This window comes from Nomascus leucogenys, chromosome X, assembly GCF_006542625.1.
Source record: "Nomascus leucogenys isolate Asia chromosome X, Asia_NLE_v1, whole genome shotgun sequence".
Lineage (NCBI taxonomy): Eukaryota > Metazoa > Chordata > Mammalia > Primates > Hylobatidae > Nomascus > Nomascus leucogenys.
This window is the reverse complement of record NC_044406.1, coordinates 62,465,663-62,485,336: the sequence shown is the minus strand read 5'-3', so window position 1 is coordinate 62,485,336 and position 19,674 is coordinate 62,465,663. Positions and strand designations below refer to the sequence as shown.

General features: G+C 38.5%; 1 protein-coding gene across 1 annotated transcript in view; it reads left to right on the top strand.

Moving 5' to 3' along the window:
• TEX11 (testis expressed 11) overlaps positions 1–19,674 on the top strand; it is a 404,765-nt gene that overhangs the window by 308,874 nt on the left and 76,217 nt on the right. The window contains exons 19-24 of the mRNA XM_003272686.3: positions 55–140; positions 977–1,033; positions 14,404–14,444; positions 15,824–15,910; positions 17,969–18,039; positions 19,480–19,596. Coding sequence (XP_003272734.1) covers positions 55–140; positions 977–1,033; positions 14,404–14,444; positions 15,824–15,910; positions 17,969–18,039; positions 19,480–19,596 — 459 coding nt within the window. The remainder of the gene's footprint in view (positions 1–54; positions 141–976; positions 1,034–14,403; positions 14,445–15,823; positions 15,911–17,968; positions 18,040–19,479; positions 19,597–19,674) is intronic.

Sequence of the window (19,674 nt, the reverse complement as noted above, 5' to 3'; positions counted from 1 at the left end):
TTTTGCAGTATCACTTTGAGATGTAATTTAACATATTATATTTGTTCTTTTTAGAATGGACAACAAATTGTGGCAGGAAAAGCTTTGGAATATTTAGCTCAACATTCAGAAGACCAGGAACAAGTTCTTAGAGCTGTAAAGTAAGTAACCTACATCCTGTGGAAGAGAAAGTATTTCCTCTGCTCATCTTGCTCTTAGTCAATAAACTTTGCCAAAATGGTGCTATTGAGATCAAGGAAACTTTTACATAAAATAGCGAAGCAGAGGAGGGTGAGGTTGGGACTTGATAAATACTTAACGGTATGACTGAGAAAATGCCACAGTGAGAAATGAGAAACCAGCAGGATTCTAGAGTGGTTCTCCTGTTGGTCAATTACACTTGAGGCCACATTTCCAAAGGGAAATGGAGTCACATAAATAAAAGAGTCAGAGGAGTCTTGAGATACTTGCATCCCTTCAGTAAGGTAAATATTTAAAAATCATTCAGGACAGATAGTATTTTTTAAAGCTTTTTAGGTTTTAAAACTTTACCAACTACCTTATTTTGTCAGTTTGTCATTATGCTGCCAGATCCCTTCAAAGAATAGTGATCCCAGTTTGAGACTCAAAGGCCAGTTCCAGTTCCTCTACAGAAAGAAAAATATAAAGACTGATTTACCATACCTGATGTTCTAGCAGGTGTTTTTGAGCAATGATATAAACTGTGGAACCATTTAGGAATTTGTTATAAGCAACGCTTTTGTTTTAAAATTCTTTTATTAAATTCCTCTCTCAAAATTATAAAATTGGTATGTTTTCATTGCAACTGTTAAAACAATAAAATATATATAAATAAAATAAGATTAATCTCCCCTTTACCCTCTCTTTTCTCACTTCTCCCTCCCAGAGTAATCAAGGTTAGTAACTTGGTATGTATTCATTCACACATGTTTCTTCCTAACCTAAGAATCACTTTCCATATTACTTTGTCATACAGGTGTTTGCTTTGTCTTCTTCTTCCAAAAATTGCTGAAATGCCGGAATCTGAAGATAAGTGAGTTATTTCAACAAAAATGATGTATTCCCCGTTAGACAAATTATAGTAACTTACAATATAAATCGTATATTAAGAGATACTTAGTGTAGTGGGTAAGATCAATACAGGTTTTAGGGCCAGTCTTCCTGGGTTCATATCCTGGCTCTGCTACTTACCAGATGTGTAACCTTGAGCAAGTTTCTTAACGTCTCTTGGCTTCAGTTTCCCCATCTGTAAAGTGGGAAGAATAATAATACCTACATCATTGGGTTGCTGTGATGACTCAATGAGTTAAAACATCAAAAAGGCAAAAGACATGTGATCTGCAGAGAAACGAGAGTATAAGTTAATACATGTGAAACATTTAGAAGTGTCAGGAACTTAATAAGCCCTCAATAACGTTATCTATGATAGAATTATGATATTGCATCTGTTCTCCCTTTCTTAACAGATGACTCAAATATAGACATATCTCTTACTTTCCCACAGAACATATAACCTGGATGGCTTGTTGGTTATGATTCTGTATCAGGTCAGCTGAGAGTATTCAAATATATTTCTGTGCACAATATCTTTGGGATAAGATATTAAAACTTAACAATTCGTTGAAGACTTTGGTCACCAATTTTTCGTTCACAAACCTCACTACCTCCTGATTATTTGAAAGAAAACTCTACTCAGGGTGTTGATTAGGGATAACTTTCAGAGAAATATCACCCATCTGCATTCTCTGCTTAGACAAGAACTCTGTAATAGTTCCCTCTACTTCACTTTTGCAGCTGGAGGCAATATATTTTTTCAAACAAATTCTTTTGGAAATATCTTTGACTGAGGTAACATAGGACAGATGACTTATAACTGTCATTTTCATAATGCAAATTTTACCCAATTGCATATTACAAGTTTTGCCTTTTCTTTATAGGCTTCATAAATCTATTAGAAGGGAATTCAAACAAACTTAAACAAAACAAAAGATGAAGCAATTGGAATTTTGAATAACGACCAAATATTTGCTGATACTAAGAAATTATTAACTTTTAGACATGATAATTGTAGTGTGGTTGGTTTTTTAAAAGATTGCTGATCTCTTACAGACACATCTTGAAATATGTATGGATGAAATAATGTGATGTCTGGAATTTGCTTCAAAATAATATGGGAGAGGAAGAAGTGGGTGGAGGTATCAAGGAGATAAGATTAATGATGAGTTAATAATTATTGAAGCTGTGTGATAGGTACATGAGGATTCATTATGCTTGTCTGTTAACATTTGGACATCTTTGAAGGTTTCAACAATAAGAAGCTTTTTTAAAAAAGGACTAAACCATGATAGCTACTAGATTGCAAGAGTGCCTTGAGGGTTAGGACTATATTTGTATTTATCTTTGTATCACTGAAACCTAGGGCAGTATCTGACACATAATTGCCACTCAATTTATTTAAATGACTGAATATTAGTTATTTATAATATTTCCAGCACTGGACTTAAAGGTGCTTCATATTTCTCATAATTGTGGCATACAGTCAAACCACACACATTAAAACCAATTGGGAAATGGGGTAAGGGAGGGAATCCTGTTTGAATTAACGAGAAATTACAAAACACTTTTTAAAATATACCTTCATTGTTTTCAAGTAAATGTAGTGATCGAGAACATCCTCTAGCAATGTTTTCAGGTAGAGATTAGAACCTGATTTAACAAATGGATTAGACTAACTTGTAAAAAAAGAATTTTAAGCGCGTAATTCAATGAGAGGGCTCAAGAGAATTGAATTGTAGGTTCAGCTATGTCAATAACTTTTGGTTTACTGTAGGCAATGGCAACTTCTTTAACTTCTCTAAGCTTTATTTTCCTCATCTGTAAAATTTTAAAAGCTGGACTGGATAATTTTTATAGGCCTTTTCTGTTCCAAAATTCCTGTGGTTATAAATGAGCAGTATCTACCTGAGTACTAACAACTCATATGCTAAATTTTTTAAAAGCAGTTTTTCTCTTAAATAGATTATACATTCCTTTGTATGTCTTCATTCTTATTTGTACTGTATATTTTTATTAATGGACCCTTCCTAGATTATTTGATATGGAGTCACTGAATTAAATAGTGAAGAAATCAACTTTAGCTTGGCTGAAATTCAAATTAATAAAATTTACTGTAAGAAGTTACTTTATATAAACCAGACTTCTAAGATTTATCCCTGAAAAATCTGCTACTTTTCCTGACCACAGTCTTTATATGTTAAACCTCTACTGATAAGGCCAGTCTTTACCCTTCTTCCTGTAAACTTCCTTAGTTGAGTGTACCAGTACTTCCATATTCATTCCTTTGTTTGCTTTAAGTTTTTATTTCACTTTATTTTTTAAGTTTAATATTTTATTTTTATTTATTTATTTATTTATTTATTTTTTATTTTGAGACGGAGTTTCGCTCTTTCGCCCAGGCTGCAGTGCAGTGGCGTGATCTCAGCTCACTGCAAACTCCACCTTCTGGTTTCAAGTGATTCTTCTGCCTCAGCCTCTTGAGTAGCTGGGACTACAGGCATCCGCCACCACACCTGGCTAATTTTTGTATTTTTATTAGAGACGGGGTTTCACTATGTTGGCCAGGCTAGTCTCAAACTCCTGACCTCATGATCCTCCCACCTCGGCCTCCCAAAGTGCTGGGATTACAGGTGTGAGCCACCGTGCCTGACCCTAATATTTTATTTTTTTAGTTAAATTTTAGGTTCACAGAAAAGCTAACAGGAAGGCACAGAGATTCCCATATATCCCCTCTCCCCACCACATGCATAGCCTCCTCCATTCCCCACCAGAGTGGCACAGTTATTACAATTGATGAAGCTAAATTGACATATCATAATCACTTGAAGTCCATAATTTATATTAGGGTTCACTCTTGATGTTGTACATTCTATGGGTTTGGACAAAGGTATAATGGCATGTATGTATCATTACAATATCATACAGAGTATTTTCACTGCCCTAAAAATTCTCTGTGCTCCACCTATTCATTCCTCCTTCATCAACCCCTTACTGTCTCCATAGTTTTGTCTTTTCCAGAATGTCATACACTTGGAATCATACAATATGTAGCCTTTTCACATTGGCTTCTTTCACTTAGTAATATACATTTAAGGTTCCTCCATGTATTTTTGTGTTCTGATCGCACTGAATGATATTGTATTGTATGAACGTATCACATTTTATTTATCCATTCACCCACTGAAGGGCATCTTGATTTCTTCCAAGTTTTGGCAATTGTGAATAAAGTTTCTGTAAACATTCATGTGCAGGTAACTTTTTCGCTCCTTTGGTAAATATTAATACCAAGGAGTATGATTGCTGGGTCATATGGTAAGACTATGTATGTTTGGTTTGTGAGAAACCGGTAGACTGTCTTCCAAAGTGGCTGTACCCTTTTGCATTCCTTCCTGCCAGCAATGAATAAGAGTCTCTGTTGCTGTGTGTCCTCACCAGCATTTGGTGTTGTCAGTGTTTGCGATTTTGACCATTCTGATAGGTATGCAGTGGTAACTCATTGTTTTATTTTGCATTTTTTTGATGATGTATGATTTGGAGCATCTTTTTATGTGTGTGTTTGTCATCGTATATCTTCTTTGGTAAGGTTTCTGCTAAGGTCTTTGGCCCATTCTTTTCTCCCAAGGATTTTAGGACCCTTGCCAGCAATCTCAGACCAAATACACTTCTAATTATACCACAGTATAATACCACAGTGTAAAGATCCCTGGCGTTTGACCACAGATCCCAAATATAACAAAAGGATCATAACAGTTAAAAGGTACTGGCACATGGCCGGGCGCTGTGGCTCACGACTGTAATCCCAGCACTTTGGGAGGCCGAGGCAGGCAGATCACAAGGTCAGGAGATTGAGACCATCCTAGCTAATACAGTGAAACCCCATCTCTACTAAAAATACAAAAAATTAGCTGGGTGTGGTGGCAGGCGCCTGTAGTCCCAGCTACTTGGGAGGCTGAGGCAGGAGAATGGCATGAACCCAGGAGGCAGAGCTTGCAGTGAGCTGAGATTGTGCCACTGCACTCCAGCCTGGGCGACAGAGCGAGACTCCATCTCAAAAAAAAAAAAAAAAAAGATACTGGCACATTACTGGAGTCCCATTCAGTCATTAATAATTTGTCCAGTCCATCATTATACCATGAAATTGTCTCCCAGTTCCCAGGGCAAGGCTACTGAAGTTTCCAGGCTTCTGTTTGGTCAGATTCCAAAAGCAGGAGTGGTCTCCACAATATATGGCTTCACCTTTTCAGGAATCTGGTATAGTTGAACTAAGAGACAATATCATCTTTTGCTTTGAGACTCTTTTGAGGTACTGATGTAATATTGGATTTCCCTTACTACATAACCCATTTGTTCATTTCTTACTCTCATCTACTATTCCTCCTTTTTTCTATTTATAACCAAACTTTTCCACATTTGAAAGAACATTAGGTGCTGGTCCAGATTACAGGCAGCACTACTAATCTAGCAAATGCCTCTCCCTCAGTCCACTCCCATTTATATAAGGTAGGGTTATATAGATACAGAACTAGTGGACTATCTTGACCATTAAGCAATACAACTGCATTTACTCTTAACCCCAATTTTGCTAGATAGGGTAAAGACACAACCTGCCCCCATGAGGCCCTTAGGAATTCTGACATAAAGATTTAAAAATATAGTTAGGTTTCTTGCTTAGGAATCTGCCCTGTTTCCAACACTTGTAGTTGCAGCCATGATCTTGCTCATGTTTCATCAGGTAGGAAACATAAAGTTGAGGTGATAGGAGGAGGAAAGAAAGAAAGAAAAAAAATATTGTCATCATGCCAGTGTCCTACACCCTTGGGAAGAATTGCAGTCATACTAGCATCCTTCCCCAACTCCTCTTCCTCAGACTCAGCAGAAAAACAGCGGAGTCTATCTAGTGGGGACACTTCCTTAGCCCCACCCCCCATATTGAGTGTGAGCTTGTGAAGGCATGTAAGCCAGTCCTTCATCCCTATGTCTGCCCCCATTTTAGACAACCAATGTTTCAATTGCTTGTTCCGACTTCCCTTTCTAACTATTATTCCGAGGAGGATATATCTCTGCCCCTTGTTGGACATTATGGGTTGTAAAGTGTGTTTCTTGGTCTGAAAAAATGTGACTCAGCAGCCCAAATTGGTGCAGTATATTCTGTTCCAGTTCTTTTATTACATTCTGAGCATTTGCATCTACCACTGCGTAAGCAAAGGCCAATCCAGAGTTAGTGTCTATTCCTGTCGAAACTCACACCCTGGGGCTATCAGCATCAGTCTGACTTGCTAGCTGTGTTCGGGGCCTTCCCCGTGAGGAATCTGCCACATAGCCATCTTAAGTCTCTGTCTCTTTTGTTGGAAAACAGAACAGTTATTGGCATTTTGTGCTTCAGAGGTTACAAGAGGAATATGTCCAGGTTCAACTTCAGAGGGTACAAGAGGAATATGTCTAGGTTCAACCCATTTCTGTGTTGCTGAGTCCCCAGATGCCCACTAATTTCATGGACCCAGGGGGCCGCCTCAAGGGAGCACACAGAGATATCCACTTGTTGATTCTCATCACCTTCTAAACCTGGAAGGGGATTCTTCTGATGGATATCAACATGTCCTACATTAATGCACCCCTCAGATTTCCATAGTGATTTTCCATAGAGTCATACACCATACAAACATCCTGCTAATGGGCCAGTTTTCCATTTCCCTTCTGTAAGACTACAGGGCCAGGTCACTGGCCACTGCCAATGAGTCAGTCAAAACCCAAACATAGGGGCTTTTACCACTGTTCAATTCTTCCTTCACTGCTAGGAAAACAGCATGCAGTTCAGCCTGCTAAGATGATTTGTTTTTACCTTCTTTGATCAGATGATAGCCTTCCAAACAGAATATTGTTTGTTCACCTTGGAACTGCCATGCATAAATTAAGCAGCTCTTTGTCAATCAGTTGAGAACTGTTTATAGGGCACTGTCCCAATGACAATAGAATCTAGCAGCTCCTTATGCATTTCCAAAGTCAGTCCTAGGGGAAATGAGACTCTGCTCATGAGTACGTCCTCCTTGCATTCACAGGTAGCATGATCATGTATAAACCACTTCCATTTTATTATGGAGTTTTTCTGGGCACTGCCCTCCCAATTAGAGTGTTTTTCCAATATGACCCAAGGCATCATGGGTATTTCAGCTTTCAGGATTATTTTCCTCCACCATCCGTCCCATCCTTCCACATCTCCAATGTCTATTTTATCCCTTTCTGTGTCCATGTATACACATTATTTAGCTCCCACTTATACTTGAGAAGATGTGGCATTTGACTTTCTGCTTCTGAGTTATTTCACTTAAGATAATGGCCTCCAGTTCTATCCATGCTTCTGCAAAAGACATAGTTTCATTCCTTTTATGGCTGAGTAGTATCTCATTATATATATATATATATAATGTATATATATGTGTATATATATGTATTATATATGTGTATATACATATATATGTACATATGTATATATATAATGATATATATGTATATATAATGATATATATGACATATATATATAAAACCTTCACTTATTCTTCTTTTGATGCTTTTCCTATCTTTATGTAGATCTGAGTTTCTGACCTATATCATTTTCCTTCTCTCTAAATAACTTCTTTTAACATTTCTTACAAGGAAATCTACTGGCAACAAATTCCTTCAACTTTCTTTGTCTGAGAGGTTTTATTTCTTTTAATTTAATTTTTAATTTTTTCTGGGTACATAGTAGATGTATATATTTATCAGCTACATGTGATATTTTGATACAAGCATACAATGTGTAATAATCACATCAGGGTACATGGGGTATCCATCACCTCAAACATTTATTGATTATACACTTTTAGTTATTTTTAAATGTACAATTGAATTACTTTTTACTATAGTCACCTAGTTGTGCTAGAAAATACTAGCTCTTATACATTCTTCCTAACTATTTCTTTGTATCCATTAACCATCCTCACTTCCTTCTACCCCCCACAACGCTTCCCAGCCTCTGGTAACCATCGTTCTACTCTCTATCTCCAAGAGTTAAATTGTTTTAATTTTTGGCTCCCACAAATAAGTGAGAACATGTGAAGTTTGTCTTTCTGTGCCTAGCTTATGTCATTTAACATAATGACCTCCAGTTCCATCCCAGTTGTTGAAAATGACAGGATCTCAATTATTTTCTATGGCCGAATAGTCCTCCATTGTGTATATGTACCACATTTCCTTTATCCATTCATCTGTTGATGGACACTTGGGTTGCTTCTGAATCTTGGCTATTGTGAATAGTGCTGCAACAAACATGGGAGTGCACATATTTCTTTGATATACTGACTATCTCTTCCTTCTTTCCTTCTGTCCTGTCTTCCTTTTAGTGGAGGTGATTTTCTCTGGTGGTATGATTTAACTTCTTTGTTTTTTTTGTGTGTGTATCTGTTTTATGTTTTTTATTTGAGGTTATCATTAGGCTTGCAAATAATATCTTTTAACCCATTATTTTAATCTGATGACTTAACACTGCTTGCATAAACAAAGTAACTACTAACAAGCAAAAGAAAAATAATACAAATTCTACAGTTTAACTTCTTCCCCTCACTTTTTAACTTTTTATTGTTTCTATTTATATCTTATACTGTCTATGTCTTGAAAAGTTGTTATATTTATTATTTTTGGTTGGTTCATCTTTTAGCTTTTCTATTTAAGGGTAGTTTATACACTGTACTTACAGTGCTATAACATTGTGTTTTTTTTCTGTGTATTTATATATTGCTAGTGAGTTTTGTGCCTTCAGATGATTTTTTCTTGCTCATTAACATCCTTTCATTTCTGATTAAAATACTCCCTTTAACATTTCTTTTAGGACAGGTCTGGTATTGACGAAATCCCTCAGCTTTTGTTTGTCTGGGAAAGCCTTTATTTCTCCTACATGTTTAAAGGTTATTTTTGCCAGATATACTATTCTAGGGTAAAAGTTTTTTTCCTTCAACACTTTGAATACGTCATGCCATTGTCTCCCAGCTGTAAGGTTTCCATGGAAAAGTTTGCTGCCAAGCATATTGCAACGCCATTGTATGTTGTTTCTTTTCTGTTGCTTTTAGGATTCTTTCTTTATCCTGAACCTTTGAGAGTTTGATAATTAAATGTCTTGAGGTAGTCTTCTTTGGGTTAAATCTACTTGGTGTTCTATAACTTTCTTGTACTTGGATATTGATATCTTTCTCTAGATTTCTCTAGTTTTCTGTTATTATCCCTTTAAGAAACTTTCTACCCATGTCGCTTTCTCTGCCTCTTCTTCAAGGCCATTAACTCTTACATTCACTCTTTTAAAACTGTCTTCTAGATCTTGTAGCTGTGCAACATTTTTAAATTCTTTTTTCTTTTTTCCTTTCACTGTGTATTTTCAAATAGTGTGTCTTTGAGCTATCTATTTCTTCTGCCTGATCAGTTCTACTATTTAGAAACTCTGATATATTCTTCAATTGCATTTTTCAACTCCAGAATTTCTGCTTGATTCTTAATTATTTCAATTTCTTTGTTAAATTTATGTGATAGAGTTCTGATAGAGTTCTGAATTTCTTCTCTGTTATTTTGAATTTGAATTTCCTCAAAACAGCTATTTTGAATTCTCTATCTGAATGGTCACATACCTCTGTTTCTCCAGAACTGGTCCCTGGTGTCTTATTTAGTTCATTTGGTGACATCATGTTTTCCTGGATGGTCTTGATGCTTGTGGGTGTCCATCAGTATCTGGGCATTTAATAATTAGTATTATTGTAGTCTTTGCATTCTGGGCTTATTCGTACCTGTCCTTCTTGAGAGGGCTTTTGTGATATTTAAAAGTACTTGGGTGCTGTGATCTAAGCTGTATCTGCATTAGGGGACACCACAAGCCCAGTAATGCTATAGTTCTTGGAGACTCATAGAGGTACTACCTTGGTGGTCTTGAATAAGATCCAGAAGAATTCTCTAGATTACCAAGCAGAAACTCTTGTTCTCTTCCCTTACTTTCCCCCAAACAAACGGAGTCTCTCTCTCTCTCTCTCTCTGTCTCTCTCTCTCTCTCTCTTTCTCTGTCTCTCTCTCTCTCTCCTGAACTGTCTGGCATTGGGGGTATGTTGATACAAGCACCCCTATGGCCATTACCACTAGGACTGCACTGGGTCAGACTTGAAGCCAACACAGCCCTGGTTCTCACCCAAGGCCCACTGTAACCACTACCTGACTACCACCTATGTTGTTGGTTCAAGGCCTTAGGGCTCTGCAATCAGCAGGTGGTGAAACCAGCTAGGCCTGTGTTCTCTTCAGGGCGGCAAGTTCCCCCAGGCCCCAGGTGAGTCTAGAGAAGCTGCCCAGGAGCCAGGGATGGCAGTCAAAAACCTTAGAAGTCTAGCTCAGATGTTCTCTTCTGCTGTGGCTAAGCTGGCTGTCAAACCTTGAGACACAGTCCTTCCCACTCTTCCCTCCCACTTCCACAGGCCCATGGGGAGTACCGCCAGCCTACCGCTGATGTTCACTTAAAGCCTAAGGACTCTTCAGTCACCTTGTGGTAAATGCTGCCAGGCCTTATTTCACCTTTCAGGGCAGTGGGCTCCCCTCTGGCCCAGGGCAGGTCCAGAAATACCACCCAAGAGCCAAGGCCTAGAATTGGGGATCCTGAGATCCCACTTGGTGCTCTACCCTACTGTGGCTGAGCTGGTACCTAAGGCATAAGACAAAGTCCTCTTTACTTTTCCCTCTGCTTTTCTCAAGCAGAAGGAGTCTCTCACCATAGCCGCCATAGCTGGGAATGTGGTGGGTCTCACCTGAAGCCAGCACATCTCAGAGTTTCACCCAAGGCTCACAGTGCATTACTTGGGATCACTGCTGATTATTCATGGCCCAAGGGCTCTTCAGTCAACAGGTGATGGATCCTTCCAGGACTGGGTCCTTCCCTTCAAGGCAATGGGTTCTCTTCTGGCCCAGGGTGTGTATCAAAATGTCATCCAGGAGCTAGAGCCTGGAATGGGGGCGTCTCATGCCTCTGCCCAATGCCCTATCCTACTGTGGATGATCTGATATCCAAGATGCAAGACAAAGTCTTCCCTACTCGTCCCTCTCTTCTCTTCAAGCAGAAGGAAGAGGTCTCCTTTGGAGCCACAAGCTATGCTACCCAGGGTTGGGGAGGGGTGAAACAAGCACCCCCTTAGCTACCCCAGCTGGTGGCTCAGTAAGTTGTGTGCCCCCCAAGTCCATTGGTTCTGAGCCCAGCTCAGCACTAAGACTTGCAGTTCTTGTGGCCTAGACTGTCTTTCAAGTTTATTTAGAGCCCCAGAGCACTTTAGCCCATGATGACGAGGCTTGCTGGAATTCAGATTCCAACGACTGGGATGGGAGATTCCCCACTTGCTACAGCTGATCCAAATGCTCCCTCTGTTAGTGAGAGCTGGCTGTGTTTAGCCCAGTTTTCCTTCCTGCTGTGACAGGGCAGCACTGAGTTCAGTGCAAAGTCTGATAATCTCTGCACTCTCTCTCTCTTTCTCAAGTGCGCAGATTTCTCTGCACCAGGCAGCTGATGGGGGATAGGGAAGGGGTGGCATTGGTGATTAAAGACTGTCTTTCCTACTCTCTTCAGTTCCTCTTTCAACAATATGAAGTTGGAACCAGATACTATGAGTGCTCACCTGATTTTTGGTTCTTATGAGAGTCCTTTTTTGTACGTAGACAGTGGTTAAATTTGGTGTTCCTACAGTGGGGGAGGATGATGGATGCGCCTTCTGTTCCATAATCTTGCTCCACCCTGTGTCTGAGAGTCTTTATTTTCCTTCACTTTTGAAGCATAATTTCACAAGGTACAAAATTCTGGGTTAGTGGGATTTTCTCTCAACATTTAATTTGCTTCAGTCTCTTCTTGTTTGTGTGGTTTCTGAGCAGAAGTGGAATGTAATTCTTATCTTTGTTCCCCTTTAGGTAAGGTATTTTTTCCTCAGGCTTTTTTTCAGAATTTTGTCTGTATATTTTATTTTCTGTTGTTTGAAAATAAAATGCCTAGATGTCATTTTTTTGTCATTTGTCCTGTTTGATGTTCTGAGCTTCCTGAATCTGCGATTTGATATATATGACATTAATTTGGGGAAATTCTCAGTCATATTATTTGAAGTATTTCTTCTGTTCCGTTACCTATTCTTCTCCTTCTGGTATTCCCATTACACATATGTTACACCTTTTGTAGTTGTCTCACAGTCCTTGGATATTCTGTTCTATTTTTTTCAGTCTTTGTTCTCTTTGCTTTTCAGTTTGGGAGGTTTCTGTTTAAATACCCTCAAGCGCAGAGATTTTTTTTCCTCAGCTTTGTTCAATCTACTAATAAGCCCATCAAAGGTTTTCTCGTTTCTGTTACAGTGTTTTTGATCACTAGCATTCCTTTTTGGTTCTTAGGATTTCCATCTCTCTGATTACTTTGCTGATCTGCCCTTGCATGCTGTCCACTTTATCCATTAGAGCCCTTACAATAATTATCATAATCATGATCAATTATCATAGTTGTCCTAAATTCCCAGTCTGATAATTCCAACGTTCCTGCTATGTCTAGTTCTAGTGCTTGCTCTGTGTCTTCAAATTGTATTTTCTGCCTTTTAGTATGCCTTCTAATTTTTTCTTAAAAGCTGGACATGATGTACCAGGTAAAAGGAACTACTATAAATAGGCCTTTAGTAATGTGGTGATGAATTGTGGGGAGAGGGGAAGCATTATTATTATTATTATTGAGATGGTGTCTCGTTCTGTCACCCAGGCTGGAATGCAGTGGCATGATCATGGCTCACTATAGCCTTGACCCCCACCCAGGCCCAAGTGATCCTCACACCTCAGTCTCCAGAGTAGCTGGAACTGCAGGCATGTGCAACCACAGCTGTCTGCTTTTTAAATTTCTGCAGAAATGTGGTCTCACTGTGTTGCCCAGACTAGTCTCAAACTCCTGGATTCAAGCAATCTTCCTGCCTTGGCATCCAAAATGCTGGGATTACAGGCATGAGCCACTGCACCTGGCTGGGAAGCATTCTTTAGTCCTATGATTAGGTCTTGGTCTTTTAGTAAGCCTATACCTCCGGACTGTGAACTTCACAAGTGCTTCTCAGGTTTTTTTCTCCCCTATTAAGTGGGACAGGATGGCTAGAGTGGACTGAATTTGAGTATTTCCCTTCTCCGAGATCAGTTAGGCTCTGATATGCCCCAGAAGGTCAGGCTTTGGTTAAGCAGTTTCTCTTGAGGGCAAGACTTGTTAACGACAGGGTGCTCTGGCATGTTTTAAAGTGTTTTGTTTCCTCTGCCCCTGCAAGATGCATAAAGAGATTTTGTTCCAATATTCACTGAGTAGCTAACCAAGCTCCTGGAGGCAAAACTCACAAAACTGTGGAGGCCCCCCTATGACTGGGTCCTCCTGAGTCTTTTAATTCAGACTTGTCCATACTGAGCCTCCAGTGATTTGTCAGTTATGCTTCAGGTTTTCCTACTCCAGCATTGGTTCCCATGGTAGTTTCCACTTTTGAATCTCTGCTCTAGTAAGCTATGACTCCCTATCTTCGCCTGTCTACAATTTTTGTGGTGGTGGTTTTCCCTTTTTCCTCTCCTCTCTTATAGGTCCAAGAAGAGTTACTAATTTTTCAGTGTGTTCAGCGTTTTACTTGTTAGGTGAGACTGGCAACTTCCAAGCTCCTTACTGCACAACTAGAAACCGGAAGTTCTCTTTTAAACTTTATATGCTTAAAGAAGCTTGACAGAGGGGTCAAGAAACCTGGGTCTACTATTTTCTTCATCTGTAAAATGATGTGTCTGTACAAGATAAGTTGTTTTTTAAACTGCATTCCTCAGAACCCTGGAAATTTTGTGGCACTGCATCAGGGACTTCCAGGAAGGTGAAGCTCCAAGCCTCCACCCACTCCTTGTTCAACCACAGCAGCTCAACTTTTATCTTTTATCTTTTCTTGTATATTAGACTTTTATACAATTTTATTTGAAATAAGGGTTCTAGTTCCCCCTTTCAAAAAAGCTTATAAATCACAGAGATCACCACCTGCTCTCAAGTGTTATGACCCTACAATATAAAACCTTGTCAGTCATTGAAATCCTTTGCTGAGAGTATATGAAGAAGTAAAAGAGAGAAAAAATATGAGGGCACTGGGAATGAGTAACTGTATCCTACAGTGGGGAAGAAGATTGTTGAAATGGTAGATTGGAGTCCTGAGCAAAAAACTTCACAATTTTGCATTTTCTTAGTTCAATTCTCAGGCACAAATAGTGCCCCTTTTTAGTTATGTTTTGTGGTAAAGATTTGGAACAGTTGGAAAATATTCTTTTCTTTATTTTTAGGAGGAAAGAAATGGATCGACTTTTGACTTGCCTGAATAGAGGTAAATATCTCCCTGGTTATGTTCAGTCCTTCATCTTGCCTCTATTCTCTGTTGAATTCTCCAAGTACACTAAGCACACCGACTTTAACCTTATGTTTGAGTTAAGCTTCATGCTCCTTATTAATCTTTGCCGCAGGAATCTATTTTGGTTTCTTCATTCACAAGCAGAGAAAAGTGTGTCATCATTAGCATTCATCTCCAAATGTGATTTCAGTTCTGTTTTAATTCCTATTTGTTTTAAGGACATTTCCTTCCCTCCTTCCCTTCCTTCCCTCCCTCCCTCCCATCCCTCCCTCCCTCCCTCCCATCCCTCCCTCCCTCCCTCTCTTCCTTCCTACTTTCTTTCTTTCCTTCCTTCCTTCCTTCTTTCCCTCCTTCCCCCTTCCCTCCCTCCTTTCCTTTCCTTCTCTCCCTTCCTCCCTTCTCTCCCTCCCTGTCCCTCTACCTTTCTTTTCTCGTAGCCACTTGATCCTAATCTAAGAATTGAACAGGTGAAAAAGGATCAAGACAAATAAAAATACTCTGAACTCTGCTGTTTTTTTCATACCCTCTGAATGAAATTCAGGTTGCATATTCTCTTATTTTGAAGCTGCCCACCCAAGTCTGTGCCATCTCCCTTATCTACTAATAATTTTTCCCTGTCCACTTTATTCAAGCTAATCTCCTAGTTGTATCACATTTTTTTTTCTGACTACGTGCTTTTTTACATGGCATCCCTTTTAACAGATCTCCCATTTTTACTGTCCATGTACCTCTTTCCTTATGTCCAAAACATACCAAAAAGTTCATATCTTAGAAATTCTATCCTGCTTATTGCAGTAGTTCAATTTTATACCTCAAATACCTGTCAGCAGTGTGTTAAACATAGCAAAGTGGTTTAGAAACCAGACCACTTCTTTTCAAAAGAGAAAAACTTTGCTGGTTGGCATTCTTATTTCTCAGAAAGAGAATGCCTTCTGATAGTGATAGCACATTCTGGTTCTGTCCTGAGCTTGCTGGCTCAGTAAATATTATGCCAGCATATTGGTACTCTTCTAATTCTCAATCTCCAGTTCAGTCTTTTAAACGATTGTTTCTATTCTTTATTTCCTCACATGTAAATCATATCTTTCTACCTCAGGTGGTGAATGATTGCACTAATTAAAATTATAAATCTCTCCAAAGACATGTTTGTTCCCCAGAGTTTGAGTTAACAACTTCTTGGAACTGGATAATGCTTTTTGTCATTTTAATGACTTTTGGTATGCACCCCACACACATACAGAAAAAAGAACTTTCTAAATTCAAACTTCTGTGAGACTGTTCTTAAAGCAGGATTAAACAACTTTGCTAGAGTATAAAATAAAACCATCAGTATCAAATTTTCCTGTTTGATGCAGCCTTTGTGAAACTTTCTCAGCCTTTTGGTGAAGAAGCCTTAAGTTTGGAGTCAAGAGCTAATGAAGCTCAGTGGTTTCGAAAAATAGGTAAGAGGAAATTTTGTGGCTCTGGGAAACATTGTGGGGTGGTAGAATCAGACAGATGTGATTTCAAATTCTGGATCTTTCATTTGTAGCTGTGGGTACAGAGATAACTTGCTTAATCTGTTTTATTACTTATACAATGGAAATAGTTATATATACTTCATGCAGTTATTAAGGGTTTTAAATGAAACAGCATATGTACTTTGTATCATAGTAGATACTCAATGGACATTAGTTGTGTTCCTTTTCTATAGAAATGGGTCTAAGATGAAACTAATGAACTATAACTACAGGTCTCCAAGGTTGTGCTCCTAAACTTGGTTTAGAATACTTTTTTTTTTTTTTTTTGAGATGGAGTCTCGCTCCGTCGCCCAGGCTGGAGTGCAGTGGCGTGATCTCGGCTCACTGCCAGCTCCGCCTCCCGGGTTCACGCCATTCTCCTGCCTCAGCCTCCCTAGTAGCTGTGACTACAGGCACCCGCCACCACGCCTGGCTAATTTTTTGTATTTTTAGTAGAGACAGGGTTTCACCATGTTAGTCGGGATGGTCTTGATCTCCTGACCTCGTGATCCACCTGCCTCAGCCTCCCAAAGTGCTGGGATTACAGGCGTGAGCCACCGCGCCTGGCCTAGAATACTTAATTTATTTCTAAGTGTGATTGACCAAAAATGAACTATATACAACAATATGGATGAATCTCACAAACATAATGCTGAGCAAAAGAAGCCAGATATTGAAGAATACGTATTGTGTTGTTCATTTTATTTATAATTTTTTAAATGGGCAAAACTAGTATATGGTGTTATAAGTCAGGATAGTGGTTACCCTGGAAAAGGAGTTGGACTTGAAAGTTGTAGGAGCTTCAGCGTTTCTGGTAATGCTCAAGATCTTTCTTAATGTGGGTGCCAGACGCATGGATATGTCCACTTTGTGAAAATTCATCAAGCTGTGCAATTATGATTGTGTAATATACTTTATAATGGCTCCATTGCAATAAAAATGATTTTAAAACTTGCGGAGGCAGTTACTACAGTGATAAGTAAGCAGGAGCAATTAAGCAGCAGTGCCACAAAGTGGGCTGATTCTACATGAACCTCTCCCTGTGTTATGAGGTTTAATAGGGCTTTAATCCTGGGAGAAAGGGAATGAATACTGCAGTCTGACTTCTAAGAAACTGATGCAAATAATGAAAAATAAACATCTAAAATATAGACAAGTTTGGTGACTTTAATCTTTTGAAGGTTTGAAAAGGACTGTTTTTACTTTTACTGCATTTTAATTTGGATTTTCCAAGGGGAAGATGATGCTGACTGATGCCTGATGAGGGCTTCTACTGCTCTTTGGAAGATATGAATCTCTCCAGTAATTTTTCTCAACTCTTGATTCCAGTGTACCTTGTTATTAGGTGAATTTTAACTTACTTTCACCACTGCGAGTTAGTGAGCTGTATCCATGTTGATCTTCATTTTTAGATAGATTTGTGTCAACTAAGAAGTTTTTTTTTTTTTTTTTGAGACGGCGTCTTGCTGCCAGACTGAAGTGCAGTGGTGCCATCATAGCTCACTGTAACCTCAAATTCCTGGTGTCAGTCTTCTGGGACTATAGTTGTGTGCCACCACACCTGGCTAGTTTTGTTTTGTTTTGGTTTGTTTTAAAATTTTTTTGGTGTAGACGGAGTCTCTCTCTGTTGCCCAGGCTGGTCCTGAACTCCTAGCCTCTAGCAATCCTGCTGCCTTGGTCTCCCAAAGTTCTGGGATTATAGGAATGAGCCACCAAGCCTGGCCTCAGCTAAGAATTCTTATTGCATGTCCCCAATTTTAAAAAATTCAGCAGTACCTCCCTTGGTCATTCGTCTAGTGTTGAAGATTGGAATTGACGAGAGTCTCTAAAGTTACCTGGAAAATTTTTCTTTAAATCCTAAAGTTAATTGTTTAAACCTTGAGAAACCCCTTACTAGTATGTTAATATCAAAGATGTAAGTATCAGAAATTGTAATGGTACAGACTAAATGGTAGAGTTTCATAATTTCATGTTATTATGCTATTTCATGTTAATTTCCAGCTTGGAACTTGGCTGTGCAATGTGACAAAGATCCAGTGATAATGAGAGAGTTTTTCATACTTTCTTATAAGGTAAGTTTCTTTTAATAAGTATCTCATGTAGGGACCACAACAAGGCTATAACCACTATGGCTATAGCAAAGGGCTAAATATAGACTAGGATTGTCTCTTGATCTAGGAACTTTTAATATATATGTAAGCAGGAATGACCTAAGAAGAATTTGATCCTTTTAGGGTATAATATAAGAATGTGGGGCATATCTTTCTATACCAAAATATCAGAAACATTCATCAGGGAGCCTAAAGTTCTACCATTTAAGACTTATTTCTTTGTCTCTGAAGGGATCTCAGCCTCCCAAAGTCCTATATTAAAATGTAAATATCTTTAGGAGGGAAATACTCTAAGTAGTTGTTAATTATCAACACATTATGAAGAGTTATGGGAATAAGTCTACAAGAACATAGAATAAGTATCTGGGGATAGCAGGGGCTGAAAAAAGAGATAAGAAGCTTAGGCCTCCTTTATAACTTTCCTATAGCAGGTCCTGAGTGTAGTGATTTGTGAGTTTGTTATTTAATTATAAGCATTTTTAAATAGTCGTTGGCCTCCAAGGTAGAGGTTAAATGCCAGAAAGAGGACCAAGTATTGACAGGAAGATAAAAGGAGAAGGGCTAAAGAATATCCTTCATACACATTCAGGAATACATAGTATGATGTGTTGAGATCAATTAAATGTTAAGAGTTTTAGAGCTAGAAAGAACTATAAAGACAATCCAGCACAACTCCTTCATCTCACATAAGAGTAATCAGAGACCTAAAGAGATTGAGTGTCTTAAAATGCTATTAATTTAATAACAATGATGATTATGATCACTGAATGTTTGGGGAGATTAAGAAACAGTCTTTGCAAGTTTAAGCATAACTGCCATTTTAATTAAGTGAAATAAATTGGTTTTAGTTTTGGCATTTGTGATGGGACTTGTAGGACTGGCATGTAAGAATCCAAATGGCCTAGAGTTTTATTGTAGTAGCTGGGAGTTTTTCCTAAAACTATACAATGTTAATGATCACGTCATGACTAATGCCTGTCAAGATTTGACAATGCCTCTTTCAACCATGACAAAATATGTACTAATTTTGGCTCTATTCAATACAAAGGGGGAAATCTATTTGCCAGGGGAAAAATCACTTATAAATTACAACATAAACCAAGAAGTAAATCACTAGATAGAAATACAGGGGCAAATGATACTACTTGTCACTGGAAAAGATAGGAATACTGTGAAGAAATGAAGCTTTTTATCTCTAGGAAGGTACTAAAAACAATGGAAAGTAATATAAAATTAAAAGCATAAATCAGTATTATAGTTTATATCATTTCTATGGTGACATGTGCTTTTCCAGCTGAATTTTCTCATTCAAACAGGAAGTTGCTGATTTTCATTCTGATTGTTTGTGTTCACCTGGCAGAATTCTCACTATTCATTGATGTTCTGGTTACTTCTTATCAGATGTCCCAGTTTTGTCCTTCTGATCAAGTAATTCTGATTGCACAGAAAACATGTTTACTTATGGCAGTTGCAGTTGATCTACAGCAAGGGAGAAAAGCTTCAACAGCTTTTGAACAGGTAATGTGCAACCTTCAAAGAAAAGACAAGAGTTCAGTGTGCTATTTGATATGTTTGCCTTCCCTGATGCAGTTCTTT